We start from the raw sequence: 22,738 nt of genomic DNA on the forward strand, positions 1-22,738 counted from the left end.
GCTCACTTTCAGGGAGTTGCTTCCCCATCCTCCTTTTTTTTTTTTCTTTTTAACATGAGGTCTTGCTGTTTTGTTGCTCAGGCTTGTCTTGAATACTTGAGCTCAAGAGATCCTCCTAGCTAAGCCTCCCAGGTAGTTGGGACTATAGACATGTGCTTTCAGGAAGTATGGCTTTCTACCCAGGACTTGGAAAATAAGCATAAATCATGCCAGACAAATGAAAGATTGTAGTTTACTTCACCTGAGAGAATAGATCAAGTTCTAAAACCCTAAGCAGAATTCTCCACAGCTGATTATTGAATCCATTTCATCAAAAAGTAAATTGTGTTCCATGTAACCCTCATGTAATGATGATCAGAGATTGGAATAGTTATCTCTTTAACCAGCTTTCAAAATAACATTTGCCACCTTAGTTACTATTCTGTTGTCTACGCTAATAGTGGTTTTACACAGTACAGAAAACAACACCATTTGTGTATATCTCAAGATGGCCTGTAGGATTTCCAGCAGCTCTGCTGTCATTTGATAGTCTATCTGGCCTCTCCTTCACAAGGAATAAGTTGGCATTGCCCATGATCATGGACCAGCACCCCAGAGGAGGCATTAGCATTGGGTGGGTGGCAAGAGGAACCTGGCTGGAGTTTACAGTTATTATAGAACCTGGAGAAGTCAGAGGTGCAGGGAGGAAAGGCCCACAGGTGGGATTTGGCCTGTGTGATAGACAGTGCGGTCACCCATTAAGTTTGATTTTTGAAGACCTGTTGGCTGCCATTTATCAAGTAGTAGAAACAGCAGTAATGACAGCAGCAGTAGCAACAACTGACATTTGTTGACAGTTTTCCATGTGTCAGGCAATGTTGTGAGCATTTCATGTATTTAATCATTGACTTTGAATTTTTACAATAACCCCCTGAGTTAGGTACTGTCATTACTGTCCCCATTTTACAGATTATACTTTGAGGCATTGAGAGGTTAAATAATTTGCCCAATTTGTCAACTAGTAAATGGTGGAGCCAGGATTCCAGATCTGACCTGGACAATTCCAGAGACCACTCTCTTAACCACTGTATTAAGTCACCTTTGTTTCCCAAGGCCCAACCTCATGTCTTTAGAGAAAGAAATTCATACTACTTCCTTGTTTGGGTTCAACTTTTTAAGTGCTGTTTCACAGTACAGCTGCACACAGACCAATTTGTGGTTAAGCAACCCGAATTGGAGAACAGAAAAGGATTCAATGTTTCTGTGTCACCTAGCAGGTTTCAGAGGTCTTTGGTAGCTAGTCTTACTTCTCCTTATTCAGGGATTCTCATTGTATGTTCAGTCAGTGTAATATTTTGGTTTGCCTCTTGTGATACTTTAGTTCAGTTTGTTTTGACAAAAATTACTAGTTTATGTGGCATCATCCATTGGTAAGTCTTGAGAAGAAGCAGATCTCCAGTGTATCCCAATGGTCAAGTTGTTGATGTTTGGTGGTGTAGCGCATAGGGGTTCTTTCACTCCCTCGATGATTTAACTGGTCCAGTTTACAGACTGCTGCACTAACTGACATGACTTCCCCAGTTAAGAGAGGATCGACATGTCTATTCTGCTGGAAAGGGCTTAGAAGAGGAAGGTAGGGCTTCTAGTTAGGGTGAGGGCAGTTCAGATGGATGTTATTTTGATAGTAGTTACCACTTTTGTTCATCTTTCCTGGCTTACCTCTGGATACATTGTTCCTAAATAAGGAAGCCTGAGGCTCCACACAACATATGTGTTTTTCTCAGGGTGGTGCAACTGCTGAGTGGCAGGACCAGGATCCCAGCTGGGTGTTTTTAACTGCAGAGAAATAGGCACTCATACCCAGCCAGCTGTGCCAAGCACAGTTACAAATTCATTACATTGCAGAGTGCCCAGCTTCCTCCATGCGCCACTAGAGGCCATTAGGCTTGTTGAACACACCTGTGTATGACACTCCCTGTCCATTCTGCTTCCATAGAGCTCTCTGCTTTGGTGTCAGAGTATAGCACAAGCTAGTTATAAAACAGGCCTTTTCTGTCATGTGGTGTATTCCAGAGGTTGCTGCTTTTGCTTTGTGCCTTTTAATTAAATATTACTCTTTTGTATTTGTGCTCTGGTGGAATTTCATCATGAGAGGTATAATTTTATAAATCAAAGTAATAGAATAATTATCAAATGAATGAGGGCTCTTTACAATGGGCCCTTGGAGACTGATGGTTTCTGTTGTCACCTTTGGGCTCACAGGCCTGGGGAGCTGCCAGGAGGGTCTCCAAAGATGACTGGCTGGAATGGCTGAGACGGCTGAGCCTGGAGCTGCTGAAGGACTCCTCCTCGCCCTCCCTGCGCTCGTGCTGGGCCCTGGCACAGGCCTACAACCCCATGGCCAGGTACGGTGGGTCCGGCTCTCCTCTGCCTGGGTTCCCATTGGGATAAAAGGATCAGCACAGAGAAAGTGACTTAGTTTTTATTACAGGTAATAATAAAAGGGATAGTATTTTTTTAACTTGGCTAATTGTGGAACAAAAAAGAAAAGGCAGTTGAACAAGTTCACATTATAGGAAAAGCATCAAGCATAATCTTACTAATAATAAACCACAGATAAATTCCTTTCCTTGAACTTAATTACATTTAAAACTCCGAAAACAACTCTGTAATAGTTGAAAGTAACCTATCTCCATTACTAATGATATTCTAATTATTGATTGCTGCATTATAGTTATCACAAAACAGATGCAGAAATTGTGGATTCTGATCTAGATCAGGAAAGTTAGTTTATTTCTTATTTTATATGAGACTAATTGTAGTATGGGACGTCTTTTGGTCTTCATTTAACCTTTTGAGTTTCAAATTTTGTTTGGTTGTTTTGGGGGGGGTGTTTTTTTGAGGTAGGTGGGTACCGGGGATTGAACTCAGGGGCACTCAGTCACTGAGCCACATCCCCAGCCCTCTTTTGTATTTTATTTCGAGACAAGGTCTCACTGAGTTGCTTAGCACTTCATTGTTGCTGAAGCTGGCTTTAAACTTGCAATCCTCCCGCCTCAGCCTCCTGAGCCGCTGGGATTATAGGCATGCGCCACTGCACCCAGCTAAAAAAAAATTTTTTTTCATTGAATTCTAAAAGTATACCCACTGACCTTAACTCTTTTTGGTGCTGGGGACTGAACACAGGGCATTCTGCATGCAAGGCAAGTACTCTACCAACTGAACTATTTCCCCAGCCCCTGACCTTAAATTTTTAATATGTAATAGCAAGTAGATACAAAGGCATCATCTCATAATGAAGCAAAAGATTGCAGCTCAGTGGTAAAGCATTTCCTTGGCATAAGGGAGACCCTGGGTTTGATCCTCAATCCTACAAAAAAAAAAGGTCATATAAAAATATGCCAGGCACTGTGGTGCAGGCCTGTAATCCTAGCAACTTCAGAGGTAAAGGCAGGAGGATCACAGGTTCAAAGCCAGCCTGGGTAGCATAGGGAGATCCTGTCTCAAAAAAACAAACAATAAAACAAGTCATTTATTTTGCTCATGAATCTGAAATTCTGGAGCACTTGAGACAGCGTGTCTTAGCCCCACCTGGTGTCAGCAAGGTTGGTTTAACTAGGACTGGAAGGTCCACCTTCAGGATGTCCACTTGCGTGTCTGGCATGCTGGGGCTCCTGACTGGGAACTCAGCTCTGGCAGAGGGCCTTAGGTCCTTTCCGTGTGGATCAGTGGTTCTGTGGGTCATGTGGGCTTTCCCACAGAAGATGTCTAGGCTCAAGAGTAAGTTCCTCAAGAGGATGAAATTAAAGTGCATGTTGTTTCTACAACCTAGCCTTGGAAATCCCGTAGTGTCGCTTCTGCCTCAAGGCAGTCACAAAGGTCAACACAGCCTCAAGGTATGGATACATGGATACCATCTTTTGCTAGGGGAGTAGCAAGATTATAGAAAAGCAGAAGGAGCAGAAGATACTGCTGCAAACATCTTTGGAAAATAGAATTTTCTGGGAAAATGTCATTTCACTTTATTTTTTAAATCTTTCTGTTCTTAGGGATTAAACCCAGGTCCTTACACATGCTAAAACATGTTCCACCCATGTGCAGTGCTAAGACATGTTCCACCCTTGTGCTGTGGGCCCAGCATCCCAGATGGATTTTTAACACTGGACCTGCTATGCAAGTGCATAGATGTGTGTATCTGTGCCCAGATTCCAGTCAAGCTCTACTACTATTAGCAAAAATCCTGACATTTAGTATAGCATACTTCTGATCTTTGATACTCAGTTTACTGAGCAAGTCTTGTCTCCACCCAGAACTTTAATGATGTATAGGGGAAATACTTTAAATAGCAAATCTTGAAACAGCTATGAAAGATTTGGTTTATTAAAAATTCTTTTTGGGGGGCTGGGGTTGTGGCTCAGCAGTAGAGTGCTCACCTAGCATGCATGAGGCACTGGGTTCGATCCTCAGCACCACATAAATGTAAAATAAAGATATTGTGTTCTCCTAAAACTTAAAAAATAAATATTTTTTAAAAAATAAAATATAGGGGCTGGGGTTGTGGCTCAAGCGGTAGTGTGCTCGTCTGGTATGCGTGCGGCCCGGGTTCGATCCCCAGCACCACATACAAACAAAGACGTTGTGTCCGCCGATAACTAAAAAAAAATATTAAAATTCTCTCTCTCTCTCTCTCTCTCTCTCTCTCTCTCTCTCTCTAAAAAAAATTAAAAATTAAAAAAATATAAAAAATAAAATATAAAAAAAGGACTAGGGAATCATGTATGACCACAAGAGTGGGAACCTAATAGACTAAGTTATACTTTATGTATGTGTAGTCTGTCAAAATAATTCTGTTATGGGGCTGGGGATGTGGCTCAAGCGGTAGCGCGCTCGCCTGGCATGCGTGCGGCCCGGGTTCGATCCTCAGCACCACATACAAACAAAGATGTTGTGTCCACCGAGAACTAAAACAAAAATAAATAAATATTAAAATTCTCTCTCTCTCTCCCTGTCTCTCTCTCACTCTCTCTTTAAAAAAAAAAAAATAAAAAAAATAATAATTCTGTTATGTATAACTAAAAATAAAAAATTTTTAAATTAAAAAAAGGGGTGGGGCGGGGATGTAGCTCAGTGGTTAAGCACAGCTGGGTTAATCCCTGGTATTAAAAAAAAAAAAATCCCAAGAATCATTTGAGAATATTGTTTTCTAAATGTGTAATGTTACTTGTGTTAGGAGTCTGCTTCTGTTCTTCCCTTCCGGTGAAGAGGAAGGGTACAGAAACTGCCAAGGAACATGCCTGTGGAGACAGGCTACATGGCTGTCTTCCCCATTCCACCTTCCCATGTATCCCGTTTGTCACAGTATCTTTACCTGCACTGTAGGACAGAGCAGTCACTAGTTATGTGTGATTATTTTAGTTTAATTACAATTAAGTAAAATTTAAAATTTTGTTTTTCAGTTACTCATACCTCAATTTATCCTCTTAACACCTAACAGCTGCCTGCCGTGTCGTTCAGGGAAGATTTCAGCCATTTCAGCAAGTTCTGTCAGACAGCACTGGTCCACACCACCAGGTCGACATTACCAGAAGCAGATTGGTAGTGTGACTTTGTGGCACTAGGCAGAGGAATGGGAAGGGTTTCCAGCTTCCTTCTGTACTCCCCTGTACTTTCAGGGATCTCTTCAACGCTGCGTTTGTGTCCTGCTGGTCTGAACTGAATGAAGACCAGCAAGATGAGCTCATCAGAAGCATTGAACTGGCCCTTACCTCTCAAGACATCGCTGAAGTCACACAAACCCTCTTAAACTTGGCTGAATTCATGGAGCACAGTGACAAGGTGAGACTCTTCCCCATTGTCCAGTGGAGGCTGACCAGGGAGCCAGCTGCTGGGAGGAGAGAAGCTTCCACACAGACCACTCTTGTTTGTGCCCATCTGCCATTTTCCTATGCTGTGGGATTTTGCTCTCCTCTAGGGCCCCCTGCCACTGAGAGATGACAACGGCATTGTTCTTCTGGGTGAGAGAGCTGCCAAGTGCCGAGCATATGCCAAAGCACTGCACTATAAAGAACTGGAGTTCCAGAAAGGTCCCACCCCCGCCATACTCGAGTCTCTCATCAGGTAGGCTATAATGACCTCTCTGCTCCCCTTGCTCTCTGGAGTCACTGGGTGGCATCTGTTGTGCGGCCAGCACATTTAAGTGACGTGTGCTTGCAGATAGCTCTCCCTGGTAGTCTCGTCATAATTGTCTGTTGACTCTTCCCACCTGAGCTCCCGTCCTTTTCCAGCCTGTTGTTTCTCCATGTGGTGGGTTAGCCCAGAAGCAATCCATGACTGCAGCAGCCTAGGAGAGATAGGTTTGATGTCTGGGTTAGATTGCGTTCTCTGGGCAGGATTAGAATGTACTGGCTCCTGGGCTTCAAAAGCCAGCCACAGGAGGTTTTGGCAACTGAATCTGGCGCCTGGGTCTTCTTGGGAATCCTGTGAGTATAAAAGGCAGAGCAGAGTCTGAGATCTGATGGTCTTTTCCCCTAATTTGTTTAATTTTCTCCTCTCATATGATGGTTTTGAGTCTTCTGGGCATAGAAATAAAGAGGTTGTTGAATAAATTTTCTGCTGTTATGAAATTGTTAAGAGTCTGAAACATTAGCTTCAATTCCTAGAGAACCATTCACTTCCCTTAATGATTATCAAAGAATATCAACTCTGGATCTAATTATCTTCATGGAAATACTCACATGGTTCATTATTTTGCTGCAGGTAATTTAGGGAAAATCATTGGCTAATCAGTTTGTCCACTGACTGAGGGACTTGGCCAAGCATGGGCCTAGTCCATTGAACGGGTAGTCGAGGAGCCGAGTTCTCCACTAGTTTTGCCTTGAACAGATGCTGCAAAGTGTTGCTTTCAGCACCCTACCTTACTCATGACCAGAAAGTAGAGGTGGAATTGCAGAATTTAGAGACAGTCACAAACAGGCCACCAGGAGGCATGCTTCAGTGTCAGATTAAGCACGGTAGTAAACGTGAAGATCTGCATCTCTTCCTCCCATCTCCAGCTCATGCAATCGCATGTGAGAACTGATAGAAAATATGGTAGTAACTGGGTTTGTTAACTTCAGCGTCATAACTAATGACTGACTCTTTTCTAATTGAGACCCACCTGAAACCTCCTTATCCTCCCTTGGTTTTTCCCCATATTTGAGGCTGAGAAGCATTAAAGTTAATCCAGATTAAACGTCCTCAGTATAGTCATTTAGCTTTTCAAGCTGATGTAATTTAAAATAAATCCTCAAGATTCATTATAAATTAAATTGATCTTGGCTTTTTTTTTGGTACTGGGAATTGAACCCAGGGGCACTTTAACTTTAACCACTGAACCACATCCCCAGCTTTTTTTTTTTTTTTTTTTTTGCATTTTATTTAGAGACAGGCTCTCACTGAGTTGCTTAGAGCCTCACTGAGTTGCTGAGTCTGGCTTTGAACTTGAGATCCTCCTGCCTCAGCCTCCCAGGCCGCTGGGATTATAGGCATGCGCCAGAATGCCAAGCCTTGACTATTTTTTAAACTCTATTTTGAGGGAAAGCCAGTTTTACCATCCCCTCAGGCCAGTTCAGCTGATTCAGCACAGCTCCAAGTCCTGCATCCCTTCAGCTGGTCTCCCATTCTCCCCAGTACCTTTCTGTTTTGTCTCCATTTGCATGCAGCTTTCATCATGACACTGTAAAACTGCCTTTGCCAAGTGCAGTTGTAATTGCACGCTATTGTGATTGTTGCTTCATCTTTACTGGGGGAGACTTTGAGGAGCGATGTTAGGCAAAGCTCCTTTCAGGGAAGCTGCCCATACTACCCCAGTACTCTTCAACTGCTGAATTCCTGCTAGAGAACTTAGAGCCACCCCCAATATATTTCAGACTTCACAGGTATTTAGGGAATAATAGTTAATTGCCCTTCCCCACTGCTCTATTTTTCCTACCCTATACTCCTTTCATCAATGTATTCATTCTTTTGGAGTTTGTTGTAATACATATATTTGAATCATCTGCCTAAATTTCTATTTGAAACAGGTAACCCTAAACAAAAACATCTTTATATAGCTGTTTCTTAGTTTTTGTACTTGTTTTGAAAAATTGTGCTTTGCTGGCGATATAGTTCTTTTGTGTTGGTTCAGTCTACCTGTTGATCATTTTACCTATTTGCTCCAGGACAAATTAAATCCCACATGTAGTCCCCAAGCTAGACTGACACTGAGAAATATAAACTACTCCCATATCCTCAAAGCTCACATACATCAGTAAGTATAATTGCTTCTTAGGGGAGCAGTGGATTAAGGGGGTCTTGAATTGTTGGAAAATACATACTCATAACTGTGGGCTCTTCTTGGCTTAGCCAGAGCATGAGGTGGGGTCTGCTGGCTGCCTTTCTTCTTTGTCCTACATAGAATAGAGTACTAACTGCCCAGCTCCTGACGAGTAAACATCTTTTTAAAAATATTCCTGATTGAGACATCTGCAAAATTAAAACTCAAAAAAACAGGCCGGTGCTCATGATGAGGACGTGCCTTTGGTTGACATGCCCTGCCTTCTGCACAGTGCTGTTCTGTGTACCTCCTCCCCACATACCTTCAAGGATCTGCTCAGAACAACAGTGCTTTCCCTTCAGAGGCAACATGGAGCTTGCTTTTGACTCCTGGTGGTTCTGTTCCTTCTTAGGTAAGGGACAGTGTTAGGCTGAACCCTCAGTATCACCTGCAGCAGAACAGGTGCTGAGAAAAGGAGGTGCTGTTGGCATCTGCACTACTGGGGAAGCAGCAGGAGGCGTTCTGTGCAGATCTGACCCACTGCTCACCCTTTCCCTCTGCCGCTTTCTTTGTGATCACAGTTTCTCAGAAGGATAAAGGAGACCACAGAAGTTGACTTAGGTTACAAGCCTCAGAGGTTTTTTTAGTTGTGGAGTATATAGATGATGAGGAAGGCAATTACTAGCGCCTCCTGCCATGGGCATCTTGCTTTCTCTACTCCTTTAAACCTCTTCTTTCTCTTTAAGCATATGGTCTTAAGCAACCCAAGATTCTCCTGAACGCCTGAGAAAGTTTCTATTTGAACGTCTGTCTCATGGGAAGCCCTACTCCAGTGTAGATCTTCTCTGCTCATTTTATTTGTTTGGAAATCCCCAAGGTTCTGGTTTCTAAGATGAATTAGGCCCCCAACAATCAAAAGACTATAGGTATAAGAAAAAATATTGAATAAGAGAAATGGCGTAGCTTATCCTGACTGACTGGCTCAGGAGGACAATTCTTTTGAGAAAGGAAAAACGACTTCCCAAAGGTTAACATTACTTGACACCTCTTAAGGTTAAAAATAATTTTCCTTTCTGTATTTTTTTTTTAAACATATTTATTTATTTAGTTAGTTATTGGCAGACACAACATCTTTGTTGGTATGTGGTGCTGAGGATCGAACCCGGGCCACACGCATGCCAGACGAGCACGCTACCGCTTGAGCCACATCCCCAGCCCCCCTTTCTGTATTTTTAAGTAGGAGTGTTTGTTTGCAAAATATTTTGAAGCTGATTAGAAGCGGTGTCCTCTGTGCAGGTTAGTCAGTTGCTGCCCTTTGTGTCCCTTGCCTTTTCTGTTTTGGCTTCCTGCTCCTCCCTAGTTTCCCTGAATTCCGAAACAAACTCAGAGTCTTTTTCTCAGTGCTCCCTCTTTGGTATGCACACGTGTTGTAGTAAGGGATTGAACCCAGAACCTGGTGCGTGCTGGGTAAGTGCTCTGCTACCAAACTTCATCCCCGGTCCCCCTTTTCCTTTCTTTTTTTTTTTTTTTTTTTTTGGGGGGGGGGCAAGGTCTTGTTTAATTGCCCACGCTGTCCTCAAACGTGCAATTCTCCTTCCTCAGCTTCCCAAGTAGATCGGATTACATGCATGCGCCACCATGCCCAGCACTCTGAGGTTTTTAAGTTGAACTTTTTACCATATTCTAAGTGGTAATAATAATGATTTTAAAAGAAAATACTCAAGTTTTAAGAGTGTTTATTTGTAGAAGGAAAAGATAACCTCGAATGCTTAAAACACAAACTACAACATTTTGTTTTACCAAAGCAAGATGCTTATATACAGCATGAATTGTTGGCCATAGCGCCATCTACCTTCATTTTCAGCCATTTCTTATAACAAGATAAAAAAGGGAAGCTCTTGGAGCCCATTTCTTACGGAATGAATAAAAATAGACATATCTGTCTTGACTATGAATGTTTTAAGGTGATTTTGTGCAAGCGGCCATGAGGGACTATACCCTTCTCATGCTGGTGCTCCCTGTCATGCCAGACCCCATGTCCTCCCTTTCAGTGGTGCCTGACTCAGGTCAGCAGTAAGGTACCCAGAGTCTGATCATGAGGCACAGGGTCTTGAGTTTTCTCCCAGCAGGTCCACCCTGGGGCACTCATCACTAACCTAACAGTTTTTGTATTTTTAAAAAGTGTGTAGACTTCTGAAGGTAATTTTATTGCATTTTAAAATAGAAATTCTTCTCCTCCAGTACCCACTCTTGCTCCTTCCTGTAATACTCAAGGCCTCCTTTGAGAATCAAATAATACAGTTCTTTTCAGCAAAGGGATTTGGGTTTTGCATTCACATGAATTATGCCTTAGAGAAAATGGAAAAGTGAGCTCATGATTACTTTTTCCCATAGGTAAGTTTCTGGCAGGGATCAGGGCAGAGAGAGCCCACGCAGTCTCCCCCTGAGGAGGATGTGGCAGGACCCATTGCTTTTAAACCCTTCATCCCATGTACTGTAACATCCTCGGTACATGTAATTTCATCAGGTGCATGTGCCCGCTTCAGCAGCACATGAACCAAAATTCTGCTGTCCACCTCTAAGAGCCTTTGTCTCACCTGGGGATTACAGGCCACTCCCTCCCCTGCCCTTTGATACCCTCTTCCTGCTGGCTCTGCCCTTCCCAGTCTCCGCTTGCGTCTTTCTGCAGTCCGGCTCCACAGCAGCTTCCTTTCAGGGTTTGAAGCCCTCCGGGCGGATTTTCATCTCCACCCGTTTGAGGGAGTAGCTGGCCCCATGCCAGCCATACCAGGTGATGCCATCCAAGTGCTCCTTGTGCTCCCCCAGGCGGTAGTAAACCCCATTGAGGTTGGAGTCCGTGCAGCAGTTATACCAGTATCCACCTGGCACAAAAAACAGATGGGGCTGGTCAGCTGGGTGTGCCTTCCCCTTGAGGTGGACAGGGCGGAGCAGAAGGGACTCCAGAGCCCAAGTTCCAGCTGCACAGCTGCAACATCCGCAGGTGGGTTGTCCTTCCCACCTGCCCCCCTCACCTTTGCGGAGCAGGGCACACTTGTCCAAGCAGTTGTCATTGTCCTTGTCCTTGGTGCTGAATGCTGTGTTGTTGTGGTAGAGGAGTGCATCGTTGCCCACGTTGCCACTGTAGTTCCCCAGGAAGAGGCGGTAGCTGTTGAGTTCATTGCTCAGAACAAAGTGGCTATACTCGGCATAGCGCACGTTGCCCTCCCAGTCCTGTGGGGAAAATCAGAGCCTTAGGGGACTGCAGAGCGCTGTTGTCATACTCTCCCTGTACTGCTCCTCTCGCTCCAGCCCTACAGCCAAACATCTTTTTCTAGATGTGAATCTAGCAAGACCTGTCACTTGCTTCCTCCTGCTTAGCACACTAGCTGGGAATCAGCAAGCGAGGTGCTGGTCTGACTACTCTCTGGATTCACCGTAGGCCTTGACAAAAGGTTTCATGTTCCTGGTTGAAGGGATAGATCTGTACTTTTGCTGAATCCCACTCAGATGTAATAAGAGCAACACGAGGATGTGGTGATGCTTTAAGGCCTTCTAGAGGGCCACCAACCAGTATCTCTAAGGACCTCGTGCCCCAGGCCTGAGCAGAGACAATGGTGTTTTGCCCAGCCAACAGCTTTGCTCTGTCCTAGCCTGCCTCAGCTTCATCCTGTGCTACTCACAGGCCTGGTTTGCTGAGAAAGGGGCAAAAATTTTTCTCTTCAACTGAACTACACCCTGCAGAAAACTATCTTAGTGAATGTATGATCTCAACTGAACAGACAAGGAGTCATGCACAGTAGTGTTAGAGGTCCTGGACCAGCTCCAGGGCCCCAGGCCTGGAGTTCACCTCCATCTCCACACGGAGCCGTGTTGGCTGTCTGGTGAGCCGGTGGATATTTTCATTCCCCAGCCAGAAGTCCCCACGGATGCTGCCAAAACCCTGCTTGTACTGCTTCCAGTCCTGGTAGAAGGAGACAAGGCCACTCTTTCGTCTCTGAATGATTGTCCAACCCCCACCTGAAGTCTTCATGTCACAGAACACCTGGAACAAAGAGGATGTTCAAGGGTAACCAATGACTTATTCATTAGAAGCTAATCAGAAAGTGCAGACTGCCCACCTTCTTTCCTGTCCCTACAGAGCTAGCAATGAATGTACTCCCATGGTCACACTGGCTCCCTGTGTTAGCGGTGCTGTCCCCAGTGCTGGGAAGCTGGAGCTGGGTGGTAGTTTGCTTAGAAAGAATTGTCCAAATCAGGGATGGGGGTGAGTGTGTGTACAGCTTATAATATGTCCCCTTCATGTTCTTTCTCCTTCCAAAAAGTAACTGCTTTAGGACATGGCAGAGATTTGAACTAGTATTTGGTGGCTATAAAAATTATGTTAGAAGGTTTGGTGTTTGGCCAGTGATTATTTGAAGGGGCCAGGGACAGACCCAGAAGGTGAGCTTTGCATAGCTCTCTGGTGATTGGTATGTCTGCTTCTCTGAGGCTCCCTTTCAATGGACCATGACCATCCCTGTTGTCTCTGTGCCTTTGATATTGGAGAACAGTGTGCCGCAATGATCTCACCTCCATCTCAGGGCTGCCCAGGAAGTCATTGGGAGGAAGCTTGTATACCCCAGAGATGTGGTAGTTCTTCTGGTAGAGGGAGGAGCAGTCGTAGATGGCATCTGCAAACAGAGCACACGTGGGCTAAGCAGAGGCTCAACAGCATGGCAGGCAGGGCTGCCTGTCACATGAAACCGAGCGGTTAAAGACAGAGGCTTTGTTTCTACCACAGGATGCCCACGGGTGTCAATGCCCAGGCAGTATCTGGATTTGGAGAGCTGGCATCAGGAGATTAAGAGGGGATGTGTTTTGACCTCACTGGTGGGGTAGAGGGTGGGAAAGCCCTTCACCAGGATCACGTCACCGGGACAAATAGGTGGTTTCAGGTTGTCTGAAGTAAGTTATTTATCCTGCTGTAGTTTAGGCTATGAAGTTTAGGAATGGTGCCATGTGTGAAGGCATGTGCCCGATGCCCCTGTGAGTAGCTCCAGGCTCTTGGGCTACCACCCCTATGACATGGGAAGTCAGGAGTGTCTCAGAGGGTCTGCTTCCATGGTGCTCCTCTGTTTGTTTTTAGTGTTTCTCAGAGGTAGTGGCTACTGCCAGCTGGGATCCTGCTCAAGGGAGGTAGATATCATAACTCATCCCTCCCACCTAATAATGCTAGATCCTCAAAGGAAAGCCAACCCCGAGGAATGTCTTGAGGCCTTCCCCTGAAAGTTTTGTTAAAAAGAAGGAAATGAGATTTTCTTTTCCCTCTGGGGTTGATTTAAATGCTTGCTGGCTGCCCTTGGGGCTGTGGCCTTGCACCAGGCTCTCTCTCCTGTTCTAATATCAAAGAGCATCAGGAAGAAAAAGCCTTTCTGGTAGGATTCAGAGAGCAAAGCGCAAAGAGCTTTCATTGTCTAGGATATCTTGAGAATTGTTTTCTCGGGCTGGGATCTTAGAGCACAAGGTAACACTGATGGCCACACTGCCACCATGAGAGCTGTCTGAAGTGCCTCAGTTTCCTCCCAGAGCACCCTGCCATCACCCTCAGAGTTCTGCATTTCCTGTTGCTAGTCAAAGTCTGAACTTGCTACTCGCTCCAGGGGCTGCCGACTTCTGGAGTATGGTAGTGGCTCAGCACCTGGTGCCAGACAAGAAAAAGGAAGGACTGGTGTCCTGGGCAAGACCAGTGGGAGGCTGGGCAGTCGGGCCACAGTTCACTTCCAGGAGTCCTCTTGCTGGGTGGTGAGAGTTCCTGGTTCGGAGGAGCAGAAAGCGGCTCCATCAGACTCCTGTCCAGCCTGACCTTCCACACATCAGTTTCTTTTCTCAGATCAAATCAGGACTCACTTGTCTGCAAAATGGCTGAGAATCCTTTTTAATCCCAAGCCAAAGGTCAGGAATTCCATGCTAAGGAAGTGATTGGTACATGTGGGTTTAGATAACAGGATTTTCAAGCTTAAATTCGTGTTTAGAACTTTTCCATCATTTAAACCAAGGGTAACCAATGACTTACTCATTAGAAGCTAATCATGTCTTTGTTCTCAATTTGGATTATAATATAACCAATAGTTTTTATATTAGTTAAAATTACATTGTCTATAGGATGTGTTCCTTTCAACTAATATTTCCCTGGTAATTTCAGAAAACCAAATGTATCTCTTAAACAGTAAATTCATGATGGCCCATATGTGCCAAGCTAAGCAGCAACTGAAAGTTGTTTTGCAAAATAAAACATTAAATGTGCCTTATTTTTAGCCATTAAAATCCATATTCAACATTGCACTTACTTATGTCATATGTTATTTGGGAGAATTTTGAGACCATGGAGGGAAATGGAAACATCAGAATTGAGGAGCCTGTTCCTTCTGAGCACAAAGGGCTTCTTCACAGGCCAGGTGGAATCTCTACACTGAGTTCTGAGTCAGTGAGAGGAGTGGGTTTGCAGAAAGAGGACACACAATTCCATTAGGTCCATTCCTGCTAAATCTTAAGGACACCAGAGAACTGGTTTTGACAAAACTTTACATCCAGAGCAACAGATGTTCCTGCTTCCTTGGGATTTGGGTGTAGTCAACAGCTCTTGAGAAGGAAGTGGCATAGCTATCCCAATCAGAAAGATGACAACCCTTCTTCTAAGACTTGCTGTGTCACTTTGGGCAAACCGTGGAATCGCCCAGTGCTCCAAGGTGGGAATTCATGCATTCATAATATGCCGAATTGAGAGATTCAGAGACCTGGGAAGGCACTGGGTACATTTTTAGAACAGCAGAAACCAAAAGAGCTGCTTCATTAATCTTTCCTCAAGGGAAAGTATATCCCAAAAGAGCCCCAGGAATTGCCCTGATGAGCAGTTTGTCTAGAAGCACTGCTGTGGACCAGGATCCCCTCTGAGGGGAGGTGTGACCTCCTTACCTGCTGAGGTCTGGGTGACAGTCTGTGCCGCCTGGAGCTGCATGATGTCGATCTGGCTGTTCATCTCAGAGAACTTGCTCTCAGCATCTGTGAGCCTTGACTCCATGCGCTTACTGCTGCTCTCCAGCTCCATTACCTGCATGACCACGCTGACCCAGTCACTCTCCTGCTTCTTGCCTAGTTCGCTCAGCATACTGCTTAGGTTGGCGACCTGGGCCTTGAGCTCCTTCACCTCCTTACAGCAGGAGGCCGCTTTGAGCTCTGCTGGCGTCTTATGTTTAGGGGGCTTCTGCAGCTGTACTGGGTGGCTGGCAAAGGCCACAATGAAAATGCAGAGCCAGGTCCCAGCTGCATGAGTCTTGCTCAGCATCTTTCGTGGGCCTGGTAAAGAAGGCTTTGCCTTTGGGGAACTTTGGATTGGCCCAGTGGAGGCCTGAGGAGCTGCTCACGCCTTACACGCTCACTCTGGATGGCCTCACACTTCGTTGTCCCCTTTCTTTCCTTGCCCTCCCGTAGCCTTTGTCAAAGCTTGAGTTGCTGAAAGTGGAGTGTACTGGACACTGGTGGCTTGCCTTCCCAAGCGTGAATGCTCCACCAAGTCAGCATCTTAAATATTGTTTGTGCCTGCACCTCCACCCCCACGGTGGCCCTGCACAGTGCCATAGCCCCTCCCACCTCATCTGGGAGGGTCAGGTGCCTGTCCGGTGAAGTCAGCGCAAACTTAGGCCAGAGGAAGGGAGGAGGGAGACTGGGCGAGTCTGTCTTTCCTTGCCTGCAGTCTCTGGGCTGAGACGGAGGACTGTGAATTTGTGTGTTTCCAGTTTTGCCTGTTAGATTATGCCCCTGCCAGCCACTGGCTCGGCTCTGTCAGCAGGCAGGCAGGGTCAGAGGGATTTCCAAATTCCGTTCTAAAGGTTATGTAACCATGGGGTGAGGCGAGGTAGGAGAGAGAATTGGGAATGAAACTCCACTCACCCAGGGAGCCTGTTACTATAATCCACGCTGTTTACATGAGCTTCTAATGAAGTTCAGCATCCTGCGGAGTATGCTGTCAACTAGGCTGGATGGCCCTTTCTCTGATCATCATTCAGTGTTCTCCACAATCCTTATTCAACCTGGCTTTAGCACTGTCTCAGGTTTTAAAATCTCCAACTCAGAAAGATCTAGAAATAGGAGGACAGAGTAAATCTCTTAAGAAGCAAGAAAGACTGTAGTTTGTATCCATGGGGTGTGGAGAAAATACTCCCCATCACTTACTAAGTTCTTATCAAAAACCTCATTTCTCTTTTTCTATGCAGTAGTGTTTGTAATTTGAAATTAATTTTCTGTTGATATATGAAAAACTGTGATATGTAATATTTTATACACTATATTTGAAGGACACTGCTCTTTTGAAGACAAAAGGAAAATCATGAAATTTTAGCAGACATTCTTAAAAAGAAGCTTTTGACTGAAACTACATACAAATGTCCTTAGGACAGTGGCTGTCTTTGGAACAAACAGTTGCTCTTTCTGTTTCCATGTTGGAGAGCAAGCCACTGAGGCAGTTGCTTGACAGCTGATACTCAGCATGGGTCCTCCCCACTCCAGCCTGAGGCCCCAGCTCTTCTCTGGTGTGATCCCCCAGAGCTCTTTTCCAGTCAGGGCTTCCAGCTCCCTGGAGAGAGATTCCTGTTTGGACAGCTGGAGTAACCAAACAACTCTTTGTTTCTAAATTGAAAAGTAGTAGGGAGGGGCTCAGATAGACCTCACATTCCTCATCTTTTTTTATCCCCTTGGGGATAAGGATGTTGCTAGCACCCTACAGCAAGCTTGTCATCATTCTGCTCCAAGATGTTCAGAGTCGGCACTATTTGTGGTCCCTGGTTCCTTTTGCAAAGGTCTAGTCCAGCTGGTCATGACAGCCTTCATTAGCTCTGTGGAGTTCATTTCACTAAAGAGAAGTCTGCCCTGTTGATTAGCATTCTGCAAGGTCTGCTAAGGTTGAGGTCTTGGAGGCACTCGCCTGGCCGTCAGATGACACTATACAACCGCACACCTCAGAAGTACCATGTACTGTGCAATCATATGCAGCGTCCCACACGGCCCTCCCACCTGTGACTGCTCTGCCGCAGCACAGTGGAAACGGCACAGTAAAGGACCCAGGAGCTCCAAATTCCAGGCAGCTTTTGTTTATTCTTCCCAGTTGCTGCTTCACTCATCCAAACAGGAAAATTTAGGAATTAGTTTTTATATCTGGGCAGAAAATGAATCATTCACTCATAATAATAACCCATGTAGCAATTCTTTTTAGGAGAGGGTTCATAAACTTGGGTCAGAAAGCATCTAGCTTTTAGCATGAATGTCTGTCCTCTGACATTTGTTTTCTGGAAACTTATTTCTAATGATAGGCATAACTTGGACACAGATGCTTTTCTTATTCAAAGATTCTTTTAAATTACCTAAGCTGCACAAATGTCAATAAATTCTTCCAAACTTTGAAAAAAATAATTAAGGGTATTTCTCATGCCCAAATATTATCTAATTTCCTAAACATGCACAACCCTGTGATGTCCTGGATTCTGAATTTCTAAAAGAAGGACAAGTCCGCCCTTGTCCTGAGCACAGCTGAATCCATAGAGGGAAGCTGTAGACCTGGGGGACTACAGTGGTTTCCCTTCTCGGGGAGACTGTCTTCATCCTATTGTCTACCTTTCAACTAGCACAGTAACCATGAAAATGGGAATTAACTTACCCCAATGATTCAAATGTATGAATTGCCAAGATCATTGTAATGTCATGTGTAGCTAATAAAAAAAATCTATAGCCCAATACTAGGCACATGTTTGCAGTTCATAAATAATAATAATAATAATAATAATAATAATAATAATAATAATAAATGTAACTATTATTACTGGAAAGAAAAAGAAAATGGGAATTAACTGAGAAAATGTGAGAAATGTGGGCTAGATACCATATAGTTTTTCTCATTTCACTGATGGTGAGAGAGGGCTAACTTGCTGCTCCTAGGGAAGAGCAAGCTTGGTTTCTTCATGAAAAGAGCCAGTGAGCTTCCCCCAGACTGGAAGTTCTCGAAGACTTCAGATCTGAGCTGCACTGCCCCAGGCTGGCCAAGGACTGGAAGCAGGGGAGCAGCCCAAGAGTTGTGGAGAGGTCAGGGCCTCCAGGTGGGCTCCTTCCAACCATTTGAAGAGTCTAGTCTCAGTTGCTGGAGGAGGCCCCAATGGGGAAAGTGCTCCTCCTTTCTGGTTATACCCTGCCTCTGCTTGCTGATGAACATCACTTTCAATACTGGAAAGAGAGGGAAGCCGTGTCCCTAGTACCCAGGTCTCAGTATGAAATGAGTCTGTCTCAGAAGGGGCTGTCTCATTGTTGATTTAGTACCAATATCTTTTTGTGTGAGTGTGTGTGTGTGTGTGTGTGTGTGTGGTGCTAGGGATTGAACCCTATAGCCCTATGCATGCGAGGCAAGCACTCTACCAACTGAGCCATCTCCCTAGCCCCCAACATCTTTTAATAGCCACAGCCTGCTAATAAACCAGCTTTTAACAACAACAACAATGATCACAGCCTGCCAAACCATACATAGCCATTGACTGGCTTTTCTTTCACTCACTCAGTCCTTCTTTGTCTCAGTTGGGTGCTTAAGTCCATCAGAGAAGGTGTACCCATAGATGCGTCTTCCCTACGCACTATCTCTACCAAAGAATATGCCCTGGATCTACTGAAAGTCATTGTTCTTACTGGGAGTATAAGTATAGCTCTGGTAGAACACATGCTTAGCATGCACAAGGTTCTGGATTCAAAGCCCAGCACCAGAAACAAAATCATTTTTCTCAGGACTCCTCTTAGGAGAAAAAAAAAAAAAAAACTGTTAACCAGCATTCAGGCAGCAGAGCACAGTGATGGTGCACACACCCCAGCCCCCATCAGCCCCTTCCAACACTCAGTTGTCTCATAGTCTAGGAAAGTATTGGAAAGACAGGTAACTGAACTCCAGGACAATGTGACATGTGGGAATAAAGCACAGTGGGGAAGGAGTGCCCAACCCAGGTGGCCCTGGAGGGCCTCCCAAGCACATGTACCCAGAAAAAGCATACTAAAGGAGAGGAGAAAGTGGCCAGGAATGGGGAGGACATCCGAGCACAGGGCAGCTGTGTGAAAGGCCGTGCTCAGGGGGGAAAGGTAAGGCTGTGCACGTGGCCTGAGAGTCCAGAAGCAAGACGGGTTCAGCAGAGTTAAAGCAGAAGATGGGGAAAGCAGCCAGCCCCAGGGACCCCATGTGTCCAGGTGAGGAGTGTGACTCTCCCTCTCAAGACAGGGGCTATGGAAGGAATCCAAGCAGCTTTGGCCTCTTGTCTCTTTGTTTTCCAGAGTCTTACCAGAAAAGCAGCCTTTTGTGATTGCCAAATAAGATTTTTAACTGGAAATCAGTAACTTAGAGCACTCAGTTTTTTTTAAGCATCTTTTATAACTTGATTTATTTTTTTATGTGGTGCTGAGGGTCAAACCCAGTGCCTCACGTGTGCTAGGCAAGCTCACTACCACTGAGCCACCACCCCAGCCCACTGAATGTTTTTAATTGTATACCTTCATGCTAAATGCCTTGGCTGTTGTGTTCAGGAGTCAGACATGAAGAGCTTAAGTAGTTATTTCTAGAATTAGACCAATTTGACCTCTGTTCCCTTCCTAACACTTGATAGCTCCAGATGACCATGGGAAAATTACTTCTCAGTTTTCCAATCCCTGAAATGGAGATAAAAATCAGAACTACCTCACCAGGGGGTGGGGCTGGGGCTCAGGCTGAGGTTCAGGCTCAGTAGTGGAGCTCTTGCCTTGCGTGTATGAGGCTCTGGGCTTGATCCCAAAAAAACCTTGAAAACAAGAAATCAAAGAACCCCAGATACCTCACCTCATTGGGGTTTTTGTGAGGATTAGACTAAATAAATCAAAAAGTTAGGAAGGGCTAAGACAGCTTTGGGTTTGGCGGTTTTAAACAGTTTTTATTTTTTAATTAAAATTTTTTCAAGAATAGAATTAACTACAGTCACCATTGTGTATAATAGATCTCTTAAACACATTCTTCCTAACTGAAAATTTGTATCCTTTGACCAGCATCTCCTCAACTCCAGGGAGCACCCCCTCCCCCAGCCACCCAGGCCCTGGTACCACCATTCTGTTCTTACTCCTGCAAGAGCAACTTTTTTAGACTTTGCATTGAGTGACTTCACACAGTATTTCTTTTTCTGTGTCTAGCATATTTTACTTGGCTTCATGTCCTCCAGGTTAATCCATGTTGTCACAAACGCAAGACATTTTTGAATAAGAATAAATTTGGAGGAAATGTGCTACTAGATATCAAGATTTGTCATAAAGTTACAGTAATTAAGTCAGTATATTTGGTACAAGGATAGACTAATAGACAACTCCGGAACAGAATTAAATGTCCAGACCCACATGAATGTGGATAGTTCATCTATGACAAGGTAGCACCGTGGAATGGCAAGGAGATGACAGTCTGCCGTATGTACAGCTGGGTCAGCTTGAGAGTTTCCCGGGGAAAGGTCTCAATCATTCCCTCACAACATGCACAGAACCTCGAGTTCAGAAGAGGGAAACTTGAAAAGTAAAATAAAGCAGGTTCTAGAAGATGGCATAGAAGACGAGGGGAGTATCTTGAGAGCTTGCAATAAGCAAGGATTTCTTGAACACAACACCAAAATCTCTAGCCAATCATAAAGGAAAACATTAAGAAATGCAAGAAAAGTAGTCACTTCTATTCGTAGGAATCACCATGAAGAGAATGAAATGGCAAGAAATATTTCCAACATAGACTCTCGTATGTACTTTGTCCAGAGTATGCAAAGACTCACAAACAATAAGATCAGGAAAAGCCGCCCATCTAAAACATGGCAAGAGATGTGAAAAGGCACGTAGTTCACAGAAGGGGATCTCCAGAGGCCTGTAAACCCAGGGAAGGCTGGTCCTCATTAGTCATTATGGAAATTCAAATAGCAACCATAGCAAGATGCTCCTGCACTCCAGCCAGAGAGCTGAAATGGAAAAGACTCAAAATACCAAATGTCGGCAGGAGCGTGGAGCAGTTGGTGTTCTGGCGAACTGCTGGTGGAAATGTCAGCAGTAAAACCACTTGGGAGAACAGTTTGTCAGTGTCTTGTAAAGCTGAACAGACCCTGGAACCCGGCAGTTCCACTTCTTGGTATTTTCTCAACAGAAATGGGAACACACGTGCTCCCAAAAAATCATGCAGGAACGTGCATGGTAACATCACGCATAGTAGCAAAGCACCAAACAACCCAGACATCCATCAGCAGTTAGGTAAATTATGGTCTCCTCATACAGAGTGTTCATGCAACATTCAAAATCTGACAAACCAACCTTTGAAGTTGGCATGGTGGTTAGCCCTGGGGAGGAGGCTGGGGAGTGGGCAGCGCACTGGGCTCTCTTTTTTTTAATTTTTTTAATGAACTTTATTTATTTTTATATGTGGTGCTGAGGATCGAACCCAGTGCCTCACATATGCTAGGCAAGCGCTCTACCACTGAGCCACAACCCCAGCCCTAATGTGTGGCGCACTGGGCTCTCTTGGTTTGGGTAGGAGATCCCAGGATGTGTGAACACTCGTTCCTGAAGCCGTTTGCTTAGGTGTATGCTTTCCTGTGTACTTCGTAGACTTCAGTTCCAAAGTTTATCTAAAAACAGGTGATACACATGGGACCCAGACCAGAGTCTGACACAGTCCACGTCCAGCAGTATCAAGTAGATCATCTGGACAAGCCTTCCCCGATCTCGCAATCTGAAATAAGTCCCATGTTCTTCCCTGGGCACTCGCTGTTCTCTTCATCGTGTTCTCCTCCGCAGCACTCATTTCAGCTTGTCTTGTCCTTTCTTTGTGTGTCTCCATCCCAACCTGTGCACTCTGCAGAGGCAGAACACTCTGTTGGAACCTGTCGAATGAGCTTGTGAGCCCCAGTCAGAGGTTCCTGCCCCTTAAACATCCTCTCTCCATGGTCATTTCCGTATTTGGTCATAGTAAGGTCCTCACATTGTTTCCTGCTACGCGTCCATTTTTCTCCTTTAGGTCTTAGTCATAGAATGAAAAAAAGTAAGCTCTAGAAGAGTTGAGGTCATTTTGTAGTCAGTGACTTGAAGTGGCATCCTTCTGTAGAATCGTTTCACTCCCCTGGAAACCACCAGTTTGAGTCTCACCCCTCCTCCTCTGCTTGTGAATATCAGCAACAGAATCAGAGTATTTGAGGGCGATTTGATCCCACTCCTGTCTATTCTGGAGGCCTGTGTAAATAGCACATTAAATAATAAAATAAAAAATTATTTTGCCTTCATCAGCCTGAGGGGCCATGGGCAATCACCAGTGTTGAAGAAGGAACAAAGAAAGTGACATCTCTCCATAAAAACAGCCTTATCTTGGGCTAGGATTGTAGCTTAGTGGTAGAGCACTTGCCTCCCATGCATGAGGCCCTGGGTTTGATC

General features: G+C 44.8%; 2 protein-coding genes across 2 annotated transcripts in view; one reads left to right on the forward strand and one right to left on the reverse strand.

Moving 5' to 3' along the window:
• Mtor (mechanistic target of rapamycin kinase) overlaps positions 1-22,738 on the forward strand; it is a 117,197-nt gene that overhangs the window by 41,156 nt on the left and 53,303 nt on the right. The window contains exons 26-28 of the mRNA XM_015501391.2: positions 2,242-2,384; positions 5,652-5,814; positions 5,951-6,096. Of these exons, the coding sequence (XP_015356877.1) occupies positions 2,242-2,384; positions 5,652-5,814; positions 5,951-6,096 (452 nt within the window). The remainder of the gene's footprint in view (positions 1-2,241; positions 2,385-5,651; positions 5,815-5,950; positions 6,097-22,738) is intronic.
• On the reverse strand, positions 9,992-15,978 carry Angptl7 (angiopoietin like 7). The gene is made up of 5 exons (XM_015501392.2): positions 15,224-15,978; positions 12,842-12,942; positions 12,120-12,314; positions 11,305-11,503; positions 9,992-11,154 (listed from the first exon to the last, which is right to left on the reverse strand). Exons 1-5 carry the CDS (start codon positions 15,591-15,593, stop codon positions 10,985-10,987), a joined length of 1,035 nt encoding a protein of 344 aa, XP_015356878.1. The 5' UTR covers positions 15,594-15,978; the 3' UTR covers positions 9,992-10,984.

This window comes from Marmota marmota, unplaced genomic scaffold (genome assembly GCF_001458135.2).
Source record: "Marmota marmota marmota unplaced genomic scaffold, marMar, whole genome shotgun sequence".
NCBI classification, from domain to species: Eukaryota; Metazoa; Chordata; class Mammalia; order Rodentia; family Sciuridae; genus Marmota; species Marmota marmota.